This window comes from Oncorhynchus nerka, linkage group LG5, assembly GCF_034236695.1.
Source record: "Oncorhynchus nerka isolate Pitt River linkage group LG5, Oner_Uvic_2.0, whole genome shotgun sequence".
NCBI classification, from domain to species: Eukaryota; Metazoa; Chordata; class Actinopteri; order Salmoniformes; family Salmonidae; genus Oncorhynchus; species Oncorhynchus nerka.
In genome coordinates, this window is record NC_088400.1 from 28,017,485 (window position 1) to 28,035,864 (window position 18,380).

At 44.4% G+C, this 18,380-nt stretch overlaps 1 protein-coding gene across 1 annotated transcript in view; it reads right to left on the minus strand.

Annotated features, from left to right (window-relative positions):
- Positions 1–18,380, minus strand: part of LOC115123089 (slit homolog 3 protein-like) — a 516,835-nt gene that overhangs the window by 14,435 nt on the left and 484,020 nt on the right. Inside the window, 1 exon segment of the mRNA XM_065018507.1 lies at positions 32–186. Coding sequence (XP_064874579.1) covers positions 32–186 — 155 coding nt within the window.

Consider the following 18,380-nt stretch of genomic DNA (forward strand, 5'->3'; position numbering starts at 1 on the left):
AGGTATGTGTGCTATATGTGTCTCTGTTTACCTCCTATGTAGAGCTGTGTGCTGTGGTCCAAAGAAGGCTGGCGGGGAAGCTTGCCCAGACTCTTGGGGGATCCCTTGTCCACCACCAGGCTCAGAGAGTGGTTCTGAATCAGGAGCTCCACCGTGTGAAATAGACCATCATTCACAGACTCAACACTGTTGAGAAAGAGAGACACAGAGAGAGAGAGACACACAGAGAGAGACAGAGATAGATAGACAGACAGAGAGACAGACAGAGAAAGAGAGATAGATAGAGACAGAGACAAACAGAGACAGAGAGAGAGACACAAAGAGACAGACAGAGAGAAAGAGAGAGAGAGACAGACAGAGAAAGAGAGATAGATAGAGACAGAGACAGACAGAGACAGAGACAGACACAGAAAGAGAGACAAAGAAAGAGAGAGACAGAGAGAGATAGAGACAGAGATAGATAGAGACAGAGAGAGAGAGAGAGAGAGACAGACAGACAGACAGACAGACAGACAGACAGACAGACAGACAGACAGACAGACAGACAGACAGACAGACAGACAGACAGACAGACAGACAGACAGACAGACAGACAGACAGACAGATAGATAGATAGATAGATAGATAGATAGATAGATAGATAGATCGAGACAGACAGAGACAGAGAGAGACAGAGAGAGACAAAGAGAGAGAGAGACACAGAGAGAGACACAGACAGAGACAGAGACAGAGACAGACAGACAGACAGACAGACAGACAGACAGACAGACAGACAGACAGACAGACAGACAGACAGACAGACAGACAGACAGACAGACAGACAGACAGACAGACAGACAGACAGAGAGAGACAGACAGATAGACAGAGACAGAAAGAGAGATAGATAGAGACAGAGACAGAGAGAGAGAGAGAGAACCTTAAATGATAAAATATACAGACTACAAATTCCAATTGGCTATGCACACCCTAATTGAGAAACAAACAACCCATAACAAATGCAAAGTCTTAGATACATTGTAGTAATATAGGAGTTCTTATAAACTCAGCAAAAAAAGAAACGTCCCTTTTTCAGGACCCTGTTCAAAGATAATTCGTAAAAGTCCAAATAACTTCACAGATCTTCATTGTAAAGGGTTTAAACACGGTTTCCCATGCTTGTTCAATGAACCATAAACAACTAATGAACATGCACCTGTGGAATGGTCGTTAAGACACTAACAGCTTACAGACGGTAGGCAATTAAGGTCACAGTGATGAAAACTTAGGACACTAAAGAGGCCTTTCTACCGTCTCTGAAAAACACCAAAAGAAAGATGCCCAGGCCTGCTGCAAGGAGGCATGAGAACAGCAGATGTGGCCAGGGCAATAAATTGCAATGTCCGTACTGTGAGATGCCTAAGTCAGCGCTACAGGGAGACAGGACAGACAGCTGATTGTCCTCGCAGTGGCAGACCACATGTAACAACACCTGTACATCCGAACATCACACCTGCGGGACACGTACAGGATGGCAACAACAACTGCCTGAGTTATACCAGGAACACACAATCCCTCCATCAGAGCTCAGACTGTCCACAATAGGCTGAGAGAGGCTGGACTGAGGGCTTGTAGGCCTGTTGTAAGGCAGGTCCACACCAGACATCACCGGCAACAACGTTGCCTATGGGCACAAACCCACCTTCGCTGGACCAGACAGGACTGGAAAAAAGTGCTCTTCACTGACGAGTCGCGGTTTTGTCTCACCGGTGATGATGGTCGAATTCGCGTTTATCTTCAAAGGAATGAGCGTTACACCGAGGCCTGTACTCTGGAGCGAGTTCGATTTGGAGGTGGAGGGTCAGTCATGGTCTGGGGCGGTGTGTCACAGTATCATCGGACTGAGCTTGTTGTCATTGCAGGCAATCTCAACACTGTGCGTTACAGGGAAGACATCCTCCTCCCTCATGTGGTACCCTTCCTGCAGGCTCATCCTGACATGACTCTCCAGCATGACAATGCCACCAGCCATACTGCTCGTTCTGTGCGTGATTTCCTGCAAGACAGGAATGTCAGTGTTCTGCCGTTGCCAGCGAAGAGCCCGGATCTCAATCCCATTGAGCATGTTTGGGACCTGTTGGATCTGAGGGTGAGGGCTAGTGCCATTCCCCCCAGAAATGTCCGGGAACTTGCAGGTGCCTTGGTGGAAGAGTGGGGTAACATCTCACAGCAAGAACTGGCAAATCTGAGTCCATGAGGACAGTGCTATTTAAATGTTTTAAATGTTATTGTTCCCCAATAGCTGTCCCTCAACCATTCGCGACACCAGCTGCAGTAGTTAATGCAGCCGGTGGCCACACCAGATACTGATTGTTACTTTTGATTTTGACCCCCCCTTTGTTCAGGGACACATTATTCCATTTCTGTTCGTCACATGTCTGTGGAACTTGTTCAGTTTATGTCTCAGTTGTTGAATCTGGTTATGTTCATACAAATATTTACACATAAGTTTGCTGAAAACGAATGCAGTTGACAGTGAGAGGACGTTTCTTTTTCTGCATGTGATGACTCCACTCTGGCCCTGTGAACAATAGCAGCACTCTAGAATTAGCCTCGTTGCGAACCAGACTTCCTTAATACAGGAAGGCGTGACAACGACATGATTTTGGAGGCATGGTAACGCGAGGCCAGTGTGTGTCCTCCGGAGAAAGATTGCCTTCCACACTACTCATGTTTGAACCATTTCAGGACACTCTGTCTCATCACACTGAGCACCCAAAACCCTCTCCAAACCAGAAAACTTCTACTGGAATAGCAAGCAATGATGCTGTTGGCTTCTGGCTGAGTCAATATATTTTGTCCTGGGGGTACATGAGTCCTTTTCACAATGATAATTGCTCCAGCTTCCATACTGACTCACTAGTTTACTGGCTGACTGCTGGGTACAGAACAGGCTGTACTGCCTCTGGGCTCTGGGCCTGCCTAGTTACTGAGAGAGAGAGAGAGAGAGAGAGAAAGAGAGAGAGAGAGAGAGAGAGAGAGAGAGAGAGAGAGAGAGTGAGAGTGAGAGTGAGAGAGAGAGAACCTTAAATGATCAAATATACAGACCACAAATTCCAATTGGCTATGCACACCCTAATTGACAAACAAGCAAACCATAACAAATGCAAAGTCTTCTCATGCTTTGTTGACTTCAAAAAAGCATTTGACTCAATTTGGCATGAGGGTCTGCTAAACACATTGATGGAAAGTGGTCTTGGGGTAAAAACATACAACATTATACAAACCATGTACACAATCATGCACACAAAGTGTGCAGTACAAATTGGCAAAAAACACACATTTCACATGGGGTGAGACAGGGATGCAGCTTAAGCCCCAACGAATTGGGGAGGACACTGGAACAGTCCTGGTCTCAGCCTACTAGAATCTAAAGTCAAATGTCTACTGTTTGCTGATGATCTGGTGCTTCTGTCCCCAACCAAGGAGGGCTTATAGCAGCACCTAGATCTTCTGCACAGATTCTGTCAGACCTGGGCCCTGACAGTACATCTCAGTAAGACTAAAATAATGGTGTTTCAAAAAAGGTCCAGTTGCCACGACCACAAATACAAATTCCATCTAGACACTGTTGCCCTAGAGCACACAAACATCTATACATACCTTGGCCTAAGCATCAACGCCACAGGTAACTTCCACAAAGCTGTGAACGAGCTGAGAGACAAGGCAAGGGCCTTCTATGCCATCAAAAGGAACATAAAACTTGACATACCAATGAGGATCTGGCTAAAAATAATTGAATCAGTTACAGAACCCATTGCCCTTCATGATTGTGAGGTCTGGGGTCAGCTCACCAACCAAGAATTCACAAAATGGGGCAAATACCAAATTGAGACTCTGCATGCAGAATTCTGCCAAAATATCCTCAGTGTACAACGTAAAACACCAAATAATGCATGCAGAGCAGAATTAGGCCGATACCCGCTAATGATCAATATCCAGAAAACAGCTGTTCAACCACCTAAAAAGAAGCGATTCCTAAACCTTCCATAACAAAGCCATCACCTACAGAGCGATGAACCCGGAGAAGAGCCCCCTAAGCAAGCTGGTTCTGGGGCTCTGTTCACAAACACAAACAGACCCCACAGACTCAGTGAGCATAGCCTTGCTATTGAGAAAGGCCGCTGAAGGCAAACCTGGCTCTCAAGAGAAGACAGGCTATGTGCATACTGCCCACAAAATGAGGTGGAGACTGAGCTGCATTTCCTAACCTCCTGCCAAATGTATGACCATACTAGAGACACATATTTCCCTCAGATTACACAGGCCCACAAAGAATGAGAAAAAAAATCTAATTTTGATAAACTCGCATATCTATTGGGTGAAATACCAGTGTGCCATCACAGCAATACGATTTGTGACCGGCTGCCACAACAAAAGTGCCACCAGTGAAGAACAAACACCATTGTAAATATATCCTATATTTATGTTTATTTATTTTCCCTTTTGTACTTGAACTTTTTGCACATCATTACAACACTGTATATACAGTTGAAGTCAGACGTTTACATACACCTTAGCCAAATACATTTAAACTCAGTTTTTCACAATTCCTGAATTTTAATCCTAGTAAAAATTCCCTGTCTTAGGTCAGTTAGGATCACCACTTTATTTTAAGAATGTGAAATGTCAGAATAATAGCAGAGAGAATTATTTATTTCAGCGTTTGTTTCTTTCATCACATTCCCAGTGGATCCGAAGTTTACATACACTCAATTAGTACTTGGTAGCATTGCCTTTAAATGGTTTAACTTGGGTAAAACATTTCAGGTAGCCTTCCACAAGCTTCTCACAATAAGTAGGGGGAATTTTGGCCCATTCCTCCTGACAGAGCTGGTGTGACTGAGTCAGGTTTGTAGGCCTCCTTGCTCGCACACACTTTCTCAGATCTTCCCACAAATTTTCTGTAGGATTAAGGTCAGGGCTTTGTGATGGCCACTCCAATACCTTGACTTTGTTGTCCTTAAGCCATCTTGCCACAACTTTGGAATTATGCTTGGGGTCATTATCCATTTGGAAGACCCATTTGCAACCAAGCTTTAACTTCCTCTGATGTCTTGAGATGTTGCTTCAATATATCCACATAATTTTTCTACCTTATGATGCCATCTATTTTGTGAAGTGCACCTGTCCCTCCTGCAGCAAAGCACCCTGTCACGGCTGTTGAAGGAGGAGGACCAAGGTGCAGCGTGGTAAGCGTACATTTTACTTTATTTAAGAAATGACGCCGACAAACCAATAAACAATACAAAACAAACCGTGAAGCTTAAGGCTATGTGCCATCAAACAAAATTAACTTCCCACAAACACAGGTGGGAAAAAAGGGTACCTAAGTATGGTTCCCAATCAGAGACAATGAAAGACAGCTGTCCCCGATTGAGAACCCTACCCGGCCAAAACATAGAAACACAGAACATAGAATGCCCACCCCAACTCACACCCTGACCAAACCAAAATAGAGACATAAAAAGGATCTCTAAGGTCAGGGCATGACACACCCCCACAACATGATGCTGCCACCCCCGTACTTCACGGTTGGGATGGTGTTCTTCGGCTTGCAAGTCCCCCCCTTTTACTCCAAACATAACGATGGTCATTATGGCCAAACAGTTCTATTTTTGTTTCATCAGACCAGAGAACATTTCTCCAAAAAGTACGATCTTTGTCCCCATGTGTAGTTACAAACCATGGTCTGTCTTTTTTATGGCGGTTTTGGAGCAGTGGCTTTTTCCTTGCTGAGCGGCCTTTCAAGTTATGTTGATATAGGACTCGTTTTAGTGTGGATATAGATACTTTTGTACCTGTTTCCTCCAGCATCTTCACAAGGTCCTTTGCTGTTGTTCTGGGATTGATACACACTTTTCGCGTCAAAGTACGTTCATCTCTAGGAGACAGAACGCGTCTCCTTCCTGAGCGGTATGACGGCTGCGTGGTCTCATAGTGTTTATACTTCCGTACTCTTGTTTGTGCAGATGAACATGGTACCTTCAGGCATTTGGAAATTGCTCCGAAGGATCTGAGGTCTTGGCTGATTTCTTATGATTTTCCCATGATGTCAAGCAAAGAGGCACTGAGTTTGAAGGTAGGCCTTGAAATACATCCACAGGTACACCTCCAATTTACTCCAATTATGTCAATTATCCTATCAGAAGCTTCAAAAGCCATGACATCATTTTCTGGAATTTTCCAAGATGTTGAAAGGCACAGTCAATTTAGTGTATGTCAACTTCTGACCCACTGGAATTGTGATACAGTGACTTATAGGTGAAATAATCTGTCTGTAAACAATTGTTGGAAAAATGACTTGTGTCATGCACAAAGTAGATGTCCTAACCGACGTGCCAAAACTATAGTTTGTTAACAAGACATTTATGGAGTGGTTGAAAAACGAGTTTTAATGACTCCAACTTAAGTGTATGTAAACTTGATCTATTTCACTTGCTTTGGCAATGTAAACATGAGAGAGAGAGAGAATAAAGAAATACATAATATATTGGGTCTGGGTGGTGAAATTGAGTGCAGCTCAAAACTAGCTCTTTCTATCCTTACCGCTATTGGGTTGTGGTCTTATCCAAAAACAGCATGCCAATCAGGCAAGTTTAGCAAGGCTCTCCCCAACTGCAGCTCTCCTATTGGCTGATTGTTAAAAACGTTTGATTGACAGTTCCTACAGTGGTTCAATGACTGTATTATTACATTAATAGCCAGTAAAAAAAAATCTTAAAATCATATTAATTAAAGCATTTTTACAAAAAATTATATATTTTTTCTTCTCAAAAGTAGTGCACTTATTAGCCTTTACTCATTCTGTATTAGAGCGGTCCGACACAGCTGAACCACACCCTCTGTCCCGTCACATCTGCGAAGTAATCACTGCATCATGTGTGGTTTGCATTATGGGCGTGTAATTACATTCCAATCTGAAAACAGGCCTTTTGCAGCCAACCAGTTTTTTTTTTACCTTGGCAAGTCAGTTAAGAACAAATTCTTATTTACAATGACGGCCTACTCCGGCCAAACCATAACCCGGACTACGCTGGGCCAATTGTGCGCTCCCCTATGGGACTCCCCAATCACGACCGCTTGTGATACAGCCTGGAATCAAACCAGGGTCTGTAGTTACACCTCTAGCTGTGCCACTTGGGAGCCCGCTTCTGCTTCTATTTAATACATAAATACCACCATGGAAGTCTGGCTTTATTACACTTCAATGCCATTGTCACCCAGTGTCTCTGATTTTGACAGCCGTCATTCGTTACTGGCAATCTGAAAGCCCACATGCACATCCTGGCTAAGGGGGAGTAGCAGGGAAAAGGATTTGGGGAAGAAAATCGAGAGTTCCCATCTTGCTATGATACCATATGACCACAGAGGGGTAGCAGAGGTCCAGTCTAAAAAGGTGAACCGTGTAGCTCAGCCCTCCAACCTTTGCCAATTTTGGGCAGTTTTGACAATCTGAAGTTTTCCAGAGGCAATATTTTTCGATGGGGATGTGGTGTCTTTGATGTGTGCCCAGCCTGCGTATTAGCTTATACCAGCCCATTATGGAATTCAATAAAAGCGAACAGAAAGAATTGGCAGATTTCAGCAGCACCCTGCAAGTCGACTGAGGGAAGTACATAAAACGCTCCATCTTCCTCTCTTTATCAAACCACATTTTAAATAACACAAACTTACTGGTTGCCTTAATCAGAGAAAGACATATTGAACCAGCTACCCTGTAGACCCTATTTACATTTCAAAATGTAACTACCCAGCGCTGTCAATTGCTTACAATATAGACTTGTTTAAATGTACGTTTTGCAGATAACCAACAAAGTTCCAGATTGCAGCTGTAAGGGAACCTAGGTTTCCTTAGAAGCACACGGGCGAACTACAAGCTTGTTTAGTGTATGGGGTCTAAGGAATGGGGGGAGGGAGGGAGGGGGGGGGGGGTTGTTGCCTGATAGCTCCTCTTAGGGTTAGCTAGGTCTAACAGTACTACCTAAACCATCTTAATGGGTCTGGGTCTGTTCTGTCTGGGTCTGTCAAGATCGGTTCTGTCTGGATCTGTTCTGTCTTTGTCTGTTCTGTCTAGATCTGTTCTGTCTGGATCTGTTCTGTCTGGGTCTGTTCTGTCTGGGTCTGTCTAGATCTGTTCTGTCTGGATCTGTTCTGTCTGGGTCTATCTAGATCTGTTCTGTCTGTGTCTGTCTAGATCTGTTTTGTCTGGATCTGTTTTGTCTGGGTCTGTCTAGATCTGTTTTGTCTGGATCTGTTCTGTCTGGGTCTATCTAGACCTGTTCTGTCTGGGTCTGTCTAGATCTGTTCTGTCTGGATATGTTTTGTCTGGGTCTGTTCTGTCTGGGTATGTCTGCATCTGTTCTGTCTGGATATGTTCCCTCTGGGTATGTCTGCATCTGTTCTGTCTGGATATGTTTTGTCTGGGTCTGTTCTGTCTGTGTCAATCTGTGTCTGCTCTGCCTGTGTCTATCTGGATCTGTTCTGTCTGGGTCTGTCTAGATCTGTTCTGTCTGGATCTGTTCTGTCTGGGTCTGTCTAGATCTTTTCTGTCTGTATCTGTTCTGTCTGGGTCTATTTGGATCTGTTCTGTCTGGATCTGTCTAGATCTGTTCTGTCTGGATCTGTTCTGTCTGGGTCTGTCTAGATCTGTTTTGTCTGGATCTGTTCTGTCTGGATCTGTTCTTTCTGGGTCTATCTGGATCTGTTCTGTCTGGGTCTGTTCTGCTGGGTCTGTTCTGTCTGGGCCCATCTGGATCTGTTCTGTCTGGATCTGTTCTGTCTAGGTCTATCTAGATCTGTTCTGTCTGGATCTGTTCTGTCTGGATCTGTTCTGTCTAGATCTGTTCTATGTGGATCTGTTCTGTCTGGGTCTGTTCTATCTGGATCTGTTCTGTCTGGGTCTATCTGGATCTGTTCTGTCTGGATCTGTTCTATCTGGATCTGTTCTGTCTGGGTCTATCTGGATCTGTTCTGTCTGGGTATATCTGGATCTGTTCTCTGGGTATATCTGTATCTGTTCTGTCTGGGTCTATCTGCATCTGGTCTGTCTGGGTCTATCTGGATCTGTTCTGTCTGGGTCTATCTGGATCTGTTCTGTCTGGGTATATCTGGATCTGTTCTGTCTGGGTATATCTGTATCTGTTCCGTCTGGATCTGTTCTGTCTGTGTCTGTCTAGATCTGTTCTAACTGGATCTGTTCTGTCTGGATCTGTTCTATCTGGATCTGTTCTGTCTGGATCTGTTCTATCTGGATCTGCTCTGTCTGGGTCTATCTGGATCTGTTTTGTCTGGATCTATCTGGATCTGTTCTGTCTGGATCTGTTCTGTCTAGATCTGTTCTGTCTGGATCTGTTCTGTCTAGATCTGTTCTGTCTGGATCTGTTCTGTCTAGATCTGTTCTGTCTGGGTCTGTTCTATCTGGATCTGTTCTGTCTGGATCTGTTCTGTCTGGATCTGTTCTGTCTGGATCTGTTCTGTCTGGGTCTGTTCTATCTGGATCTGTTCTGTCTGGATCTGTTCTGTCTGGATCTGTTCTGTCTGGGTTTGTTCTGTCTGGGTCTGTTCTGTCTGGGTCTGTTCTGTCTGGGCCCATCTGGATCTGTTCTGTCTGGGTCTATCTGGATCTGTTCTGTCTGGATCTGTTCTGTCTGGATCTGTTCTGTCTAGATCTGTTCTATCTGGATCTGTTCTGTCTGGGTCTATCTGGATCTGTTCTGTCTGGGTATATCTGGATCTGTTCTGTCTGGGTCTATCTGTATCTGTTCCGGCTGGATCTGTTCTGTCTGTGTCTGTCTGGATCTGTTCTAACTGGATCTGTTCTGTCTGGGTCTATCTGGATCTGTTCTGTCTGGGTATATCTGGATCTGTTCTGTCTGGGTCTATCTGTATCTGTTCCGTCTGGATCTGTTCTGTCTGTGTCTGTCTGGATCTGTTCTAACTGGATCTGTTCTGTCTGGATCTGTTCTATCTGGATCTGTTCTGTCTGGATCTGTTCTATCTGGATCTGCTCTGTCTGGATCTGTTCTGTCTGGATCTGTTCTATCTGGATCTGCTCTGTCTGGATCTATCTGGATCTGTTCTGTCTGTGTTTGTCTGGATCTGTTCTAACTGGATCTGTTCTGTCTGGATCTGTTCTGTCTAGATCTATTCTGTCTGGATCTGTTCTGTCTAGATCTGTTCTATCTGGGTCTGTTCTATCTGGGTCTGTTCTATCTGGATCTGTTCTGTCTGGGTCTATCTGGATCTGTTCTGTCTGGATCTGTTCTGTCTGGATCTGTTCTGTCTAGATCTGTTCTATCTGGATCTGTTCTGTCTGGGTCTACCTGGATCTGTTCTGTCTGGGTCTGTCTAGATCTGTTCTGTCTGGGTCTATCTGGATCTGTTCTGTCCGGATCTGTTCTATCTGGATCTGTTCTGTCTGTGTCTATCTGGATCTGTTCTGTCTGGATCTATATGAATCTGTTCTGTCTGGATCTGTTCTGTATGGATCTGTTCTGTCTAGATCTGTTCTGTCTGGATCTGTTCTGTCTGTGTCTATCTGGATCTGTTCTGTCTGGATCTATCTGAATCTGTTCTGTCTGGATCTGTTCTGTATGGATCTGTTCTGTCTAGATCTGTTCTGTCTAGATCTGTGTCTGTCTGGATCTGTTCTATCTGGATCTGTTCTGTCTGGGTCTATCTGGATCTGTTCTGTCTGGGTCTATCTGTATCTGTTCCATCTGGATCTGTTCTGTCTGTGTCTGTCTGGATCTGTTCTATCTGGATCTGTTCTGTCTGGATCTGTTCTGTCTGGGTCTGTTCTATCTGGATCTGTTCTGTCTGGATCTGTTCTGTCTGGATCTGTTCTGTCTGGATCTGTTCTGTCTAGATCTGTTCTATCTGGATCTGTTCTGTCTGGGTATATCTAGATCTGTTCTGTCTGGATCTGTTCGGTCTGGATCTGTTCTGTCTAGATCTGTTCTATGTGGATCTGTTCTGTCTGGGTCTGTTCTATCTGGATCTGTTCTGTCTGGGTCTATCTGGATCTGTTCTGTCTGGATCTGTTCTGTCTGGATCTGTTCTGTCTAGATCTGTTCTATCTGGGTTTGTTCTGTCTGGGTCTGTTCTGTCTGGGTCTGTTCTGTCTGGGTCTGTTCTGTCTGGGCCCATCTGGATATGTTCTGTCTGGGTCTATCTAGATCTGTTCTGTCTGGATCTGTTCGGTCTGGATCTGTTCTGTCTAGATCTGTTCTATGTGGATCTGTTCTGTCTGGGTCTGTTCTATCTGGATCTGTTCTGTCTGGGTCTATCTGGATCTGTTCTGTCTGGATCTGTTCTGTCTGGATCTGTTCTGTCTAGATCTGTTCTATCTGGATCTGTTCTGTCTGGGTCTACCTGGATCTGTTCTGTCTGGGTATATCTGGATCTGTTCTGTCTGGGTCTATCTGTATCTGTTCCGTCTGGATCTGTTCTGTCTGTGTCTGTCTGGATCTGTTCTAACTGGATCTGTTCTGTCTGGGTCTATCTGGATCTGTTCTGTCTGGGTATATCTGGATCTGTTCTGTCTGGGTCTATCTGTATCTGTTCCGTCTGGATCTGTTCTGTCTGTGTCTGTCTGGATCTGTTCTATCTGGATCTGTTCTGTCTGGATCTGTTCTATCTGGATCTGCTCTGTCTGGATCTATCTGGATCTGTTCTGTCTGTGTTTGTCTGGATCTGTTCTAACTGGATCTGTTCTGTCTGGATCTGTTCTGTCTAGATCTATTCTGTCTCTATCTGTTCTGTCTAGATCTGTTCTATCTGTGTCTGTTCTATCTGGGTCTGTTCTATCTGGATCTGTTCTGTCTGGGTCTACCTGGATCTGTTCTGTCTGGGTCTGTCTAGATCTGTTCTGTCTGGGTCTATCTGGATCTGTTCTGTCTGTGTCTATCTGGATCTGTTCTGTCTGGATCTATCTGAATCTGTTCTGTCTGGATCTGTTCTGTATGGATCTGTTCTGTCTAGATCTGTTCTGTCTAGATCTGTGTCTGTCTGGATCTGTTCTGTCTAGATCTGTTCTATCTGGATCTGTTCTGTCTGGGTCTGTTCTATCTGGATCTGTTCTGTCTGGGTCTATCTGGATCTGTTCTGTCTGGATCTGTTCTGTCTGGATCTGTTCTGTCTAGATCTGTTCTATCTGGATCTGTTCTGTCTGTGTCTATCTGGATCTGTTCTGTCTGGATCTATCTGAATCTGTTCTGTCTGGATCTGTTCTGTATGGATCTGTTCTGTCTAGATCTGTTCTGTCTAGATCTGTGTCTGTCTGGATCTGTTCTATCTGGATCTGTTCTGTCTGGGTCTGTTCTGTCTAGATCTGTTCTGTCTGGATCTGTTCTGTCTGGATCTGTTCTGTCTGGATCTGTTCTGTATGGATCTGTTCTGTCTAGATCTGTTCTGTCTAGATCTGTGTCTGTCTGGATCTGTTCTATCTGGATCTGTTCTGTCTGGGTCTATCTGGATCTGTTCTGTCTGGGTCTATCTGTATCTGTTCCATCTGGATCTGTTCTGTCTGTGTCTGTCTGGATCTGTTCTATCTGGATCTGTTCTGTCTGGATCTGTTCTGTCTGGGTCTGTTCTATCTGGATCTGTTCTGTCTGGATCTGTTCTGTCTGGATCTGTTCTGTCTGGATCTGTTCTGTCTAGATCTGTTCTATCTGGATCTGTTCTGTCTGGGTATATCTAGATCTGTTCTGTCTGGATCTGTTCGGTCTGGATCTGTTCTGTCTAGATCTGTTCTATGTGGATCTGTTCTGTCTGGGTCTGTTCTATCTGGATCTGTTCTGTCTGGGTCTATCTGGATCTGTTCTGTCTGGATCTGTTCTGTCTGGATCTGTTCTGTCTAGATCTGTTATATCTGGGTTTGTTCTGTCTGGGTCTGTTCTGTCTGGGTCTGTTCTGTCTGGGTCTGTTCTGTCTGGGCCCATCTGGATCTGTTCTGTCTGGGTCTATCTAGATCTGTTCTGTCTGGATCTGTTCGGTCTGGATCTGTTCTGTCTAGATCTGTTCTATGTGGATCTGTTCTGTCTGGGTCTGTTCTATCTGGATCTGTTCTGTCTGGGTCTATCTGGATCTGTTCTGTCTGGATCTGTTCTGTCTGGATCTGTTCTGTCTAGATCTGTTCTATCTGGATCTGTTCTGTCTGGGTCTACCTGGATCTGTTCTGTCTGGGTATATCTGGATCTGTTCTGTCTGGGTCTATCTGTATCTGTTCCGTCTGGATCTGTTCTGTCTGTGTCTGTCTGGATCTGTTCTAACTGGATCTGTTCTGTCTGGGTCTATCTGGATCTGTTCTGTCTGGGTATATCTGGATCTGTTCTGTCTGGGTCTATCTGTATCTGTTCCGTCTGGATCTGTTCTGTCTGTGTCTGTCTGGATCTGTTCTATCTGGATCTGTTCTGTCTGGATCTGTTCTATCTGGATCTGCTCTGTCTGGATCTATCTGGATCTGTTCTGTCTGTGTTTGTCTGGATCTGTTCTAACTGGATCTGTTCTGTCTGGATCTGTTCTGTCTAGATCTATTCTGTCTCTATCTGTTCTGTCTAGATCTGTTCTATCTGTGTCTGTTCTATCTGGATCTGTTCTGTCTGGGTCTACCTGGATCTGTTCTGTCTGGGTCTGTCTAGATCTGTTCTGTCTGGGTCTATCTGGATCTGTTCTGTCTGTGTCTATCTGGATCTGTTCTGTCTGGATCTATCTGAATCTGTTCTGTCTGGATCTGTTCTGTATGGATCTGTTCTGTCTAGATCTGTTCTGTCTAGATCTGTGTCTGTCTGGATCTGTTCTATCTGGATCTGTTCTGTCTGGGTCTATCTGTATCTGTTCCATCTGGATCTGTTCTGTCTGTGTCTGTCTGGATCTGTTCTATCTGGATCTGTTCTGTCTGGATCTGTTATATCTGGATCTGTTCTGTTTGGATCTGTTCTATCTGGATCTGTTCTGTCTAGATCTGTTCTGTCTGGATCTGTTCTGTCTAGATCTGTTCTATCTGGATCTGTTCTGTCTGGGTCTGTTCTATCTGGATCTGTTCTGTCTGGGTCTATCTGGATCTGTTCTGTCTGGATCTGTTCTGTCTGGATCTGTTCTGTCTAGATCTGTTCTATCTGGATCTGTTCTGTCTGGGTCTACCTGGATCTGTTCTGTCTGGGTCTGTCTAGATCTGTTCTGTCTGGGTCTATCTGGATCTGTTCTGTCCGGATCTGTTCTATCTGGATCTGTTCTGTCTGTGTCTATCTGGATCTGTTCTCTCTGGATCTATCTGAATCTGTTCTGTCTGGATCTGTTCTGTATGGATCTGTTCTGTCTGGATCTGTTCTGTCTGTGTATATCTGGATCTGTTCTGTCTGGGTATATCTGGATCTGTTCTGTCTGGGTCTATCTGTATCTGTTCCGTCTGGATCTGTTCTGTCTGTGTCTGTCTGGATCTGTTCTAATTGGATCTGTTCTGTCTGGATCTGTTCTGTCTGGATCTGTTCTATCTGGATCTGCTCTGTCTGGATCTATCTGGATCTGTTCTGTCTGTGTTTGTCTGGATCTGTTCTAACTGGATCTGTTCTGTCTGGATCTGTTCTGTCTAGATCTATTCTGTCTGGATCTGTTCTGTCTGTGTCTATCTGGATCTGTTCTGTCTGGATCTATCTGAATCTGTTCTGTCTGGATCTGTTCTGTATGGATCTGTTCTGTTTAGATCTATTCTGTCTAGATCTGTGTCTGTCTGGATCTGTTCTATCTGGATCTGTTCTGTCTGGGTCTATCTGGATCTGTTCTGTCTGGATCTATTTGGATGTGTTCTGTCTGGATCTGATCTGTCTGGATCTGTTCTGTCTGGATCTGTTCTATCTGGATCTGTTCTGTCTGGGTCTACCTGGATCTGTTCTGTCTGGGTCTGTCTGGATCTGTTCTGTCCGGATCTGTTCTATCTGGATCTGTTCTGTCTGGGTCTATCTGGATCTGTTCTGTCTGGGTCTATCTGGATCTGTTCTGTCTGGGTCTGTCTAGATCTGTTCTGTCTGGGTCTGTCTAGATCTGTTCTGTCTGGATCTGTTCTGTCTGGGTCTATCTTCATCTGTTCTGTCTGGATCTGTTCTGTCTGGGTCTGTTCTGTCTGGGCCCATCTGGATCTGTTCTGTCTAGATCTGTTCTATCTGGATCTGTTCTGTCTGGGTCTGTTCTATCTGGATCTGTTCTGTCTGGATCTGTTCTATCTGGATCTGTTCTGTCTAGATCTGTTCTGTCTGGATCTGTTCTGTCTAGATCTGTTCTATCTGGATCTGTTCTGTCTGGGTCTGTTCTATCTGGATCTGTTCTGTCTGGATCTGTTCTATCTGGATCTGTTCTGTCTGGATCTGTTCTATCTGGATCTGCTCTGTCTGGGTCTATCTGGATCTGTTCTGTCTGGATCTATCTGGATGTGTTCTGTCTGGATCTGATCTGTCTGGATCTAATCTGTCTGGATCTGTTCTGTCTGGATCTGTTCTATCTGGATCTGTTCTGTCTGGGTCTACCTGGATCTGTTCTGTCTGGGTCTGTCTGGATCTGTTCTGTCCGGATCTGTTCTATCTGGATCTGTTCTGTCTGGGTCTATCTGGATCTGTTCTGTCTGGGTCTATCTGGATCTGTTCTGTCTGGGTCTATCTGGATCTGTTCTGTCTGGGTCTGTCTAGATCTGTTCTGTCTGGATCTGTTCTGTCTGGATCTGTTCTGTCTAGATCTGTTCTATCTGGATCTGTTCTGTCTGGGTCTGTTCTATCTGGATCTGTTCTGTCTGGATCTGTTCTATGTGGATCTGTTCTGTCTGGATCTGTTCTGTCTGGGTCTAGCTGGATCTGTTCTGTCTGGGTCTATCTTCATCTGTTCTGTCTGGATCTGTTCTGTCTGGGTCTGTTCTGTCTGGGCCCATCTGGATCTGTTCTGTCTAGATCTGTTCTATCTAGATCTGTTCTGTCTGGGTCTGTTCTATCTGGATCTGTTCTGTCTGGATCTGTTCTATCTGGATCTGTTCTGTCTGGATCTTCTCTGTCTGGGTCTATCTGGATCTGTTCTGTCTGGATCTATCTGGATGTGTTCTGTCTGGATCTGATCTGTCTGGATCTGTTCTGTCTAGATCTGTTCTATGTGGATCTGTTCTGTCTGGGTCTGTTCTATCTGGATCTGTTCTGTCTGGGTCTGTCTGGATCTGTTCTGTCTGGATCTGTTCTGTCTAGATCTGTTCTATGTGGATCTGTTCTGTCTGGGTCTGTTCTATCTGGATCTGTTCTGTCTGGATCTGTTCTGTCTGGATCTGTTCTGTCTAGATCTGTTCTATCTGGATCTGTTCTGTCTGGGTCTACCTGGATCTGTTCTGTCTGGGTCTGTCTAGATCTGTTCTGTCTGGGTCTATCTGGATCTGTTCTGTCCGGTTCTATCTGGATCTGTTCTGTCTGGGTCTATCTGGATCTGTTCTGTCTGGGTCTATCTGGATCTGTTCTGTCTGGGTCTATCTGGATCTGTTCTGTCTGGGTCTGTCTAGATCTGTTCTGTCTGGATCTGTTCTGTCTGGGTCTATCTGGATCTGTTCTGTCTGGGGCTATTCTGTCTGGGTCTATCTGGATCTGTTCTGTCTGGGTCTGTCTAGATCTGTTCTGTCTGGGTCTATCTGGATCTGTTCTGTCTGGGACTATCTGGATCTGTTCTGTCTGGGTCTGTTCTGTCTGGGCCCATCTGGATCTTACATTGCCAAAGCAAGTGAAATAGATAATAAACAAAAGTGAAATAAACAATAACAAATGAACAGTTAACATTACACTCACATGTCATATTATGTCTGTATATAGCATTGTAATGATGTGCAAATAGTTAAAGTATAAAAGGGAAAAGAAATAAACATAAATATAGGTTATATTTACAATGGTGTTTGTTTTTCACTGGTTGCCCTTTTGTTGTGGCAACAGATCAGAAATATTGCTGCTGTGATGGCACACTGTGGAATTTCATCCAGTTCATATGGGAGTTTATCAAAATTTGAATTATTTTCATATTCTTTGTGGGTCTGTGTAATCTGAGGGACATATGTATCTCTAATATTGTCATACATTTGGCAGGAGGTTAGGAAGTGCAGCTCAGTTTCCAACTCATTTTTTGGGCAGTGAGCACATAGCCTGTCTTTTCTTGAGAGCCAGGTCTGCCTTCAGCGGCCTTTCTCAATAGCAAGGCTATGCTCACTGAGTTTGTGCAAAGTCAAAGATTTCCGTACTCTCTGTGTAGGTCCAAATAGCATTCCAGTTTGCTCTGTTGTTTTGTGATTTCTTTCCATTGTGTCAAGTAATTATCTTTTAATTTTCTCATAATTTGGTTAGGGGACTCTTCTTCAGGTTCATCTCTCTGTGGGGTGTGTTTGTGTTTGTGAACAGAGCCCCAGGACCAGCTTACTTAGGGGACTCTTCTCCAGGTTCATCTCTCTGTGGGGTGTGTTTGTGTTTGTGAACAGAGCCCCAGGACCAGCTTACTTAGGGGACTCTTCTCCAGGTTCATCTCTCTGTGGGTGATGGCTTTGTTATGGAAGGTTTGGGAATTGCTTCATTTTAGGTGGTTGTAGAATTTAACGTCTCTTTTCTGGATTTTGAGAATTAGCGGGGATCGGCCTAATTCTGATCTGCATGCATTGTTTGGTGTTTTACCTTGTACACTGAGGATATTTTGGCATAATTCTGCATGCAGAGTCTTAATTTGTTGTTTGTCCCATTTTGTGAATTCTTGGTTGGTGAGCGGACCCCAGACCTCACAACCATGAAGGGCAATGGGTTCTATAACTGATTCAATTATTTTTAGCCAGATCCTCATTGGTATGTCAAATGTTATGTTCCTTTTGTGGCATAGAAGGCCCTTCTTGCCTTGTCTCTCAGATTGTTCACAGCTTTGTGGAAGTTACCTGTGGTGCTGATGTTAAAATGCCGAGATTTGTATAGGTGTTTGTGTGCTCTAGGGCAACGGTGTCTAGATGGAATTTATATTTGTGGTCCTGGCAACTGGACCTTTTTTGTAACACCATTATTTTAGTCTTACTGAGATGTACTGTCAGGGCCCAGGTCTGACAGAATCTGTGCAGAAGATGTAGGTGCTGCTGTAGGCCCTCCTTGGTTGGGGACAGAGGCACCAGATCATCACCAAACACTAGATTGACTTCAGATTCTAGTAGGGTTAGGCCGGGAGCTGCAGCTCACAGCCCGTGGAAATAAATGTGTGTTTTTTGCCAACTTTAACTGCACACTTGTTGTTTGTGTACATGGATTTTATAATGTTGTATGTTTTAAATTTAGCCAATTGGAAATTGTGGTCTGTATATTTGATC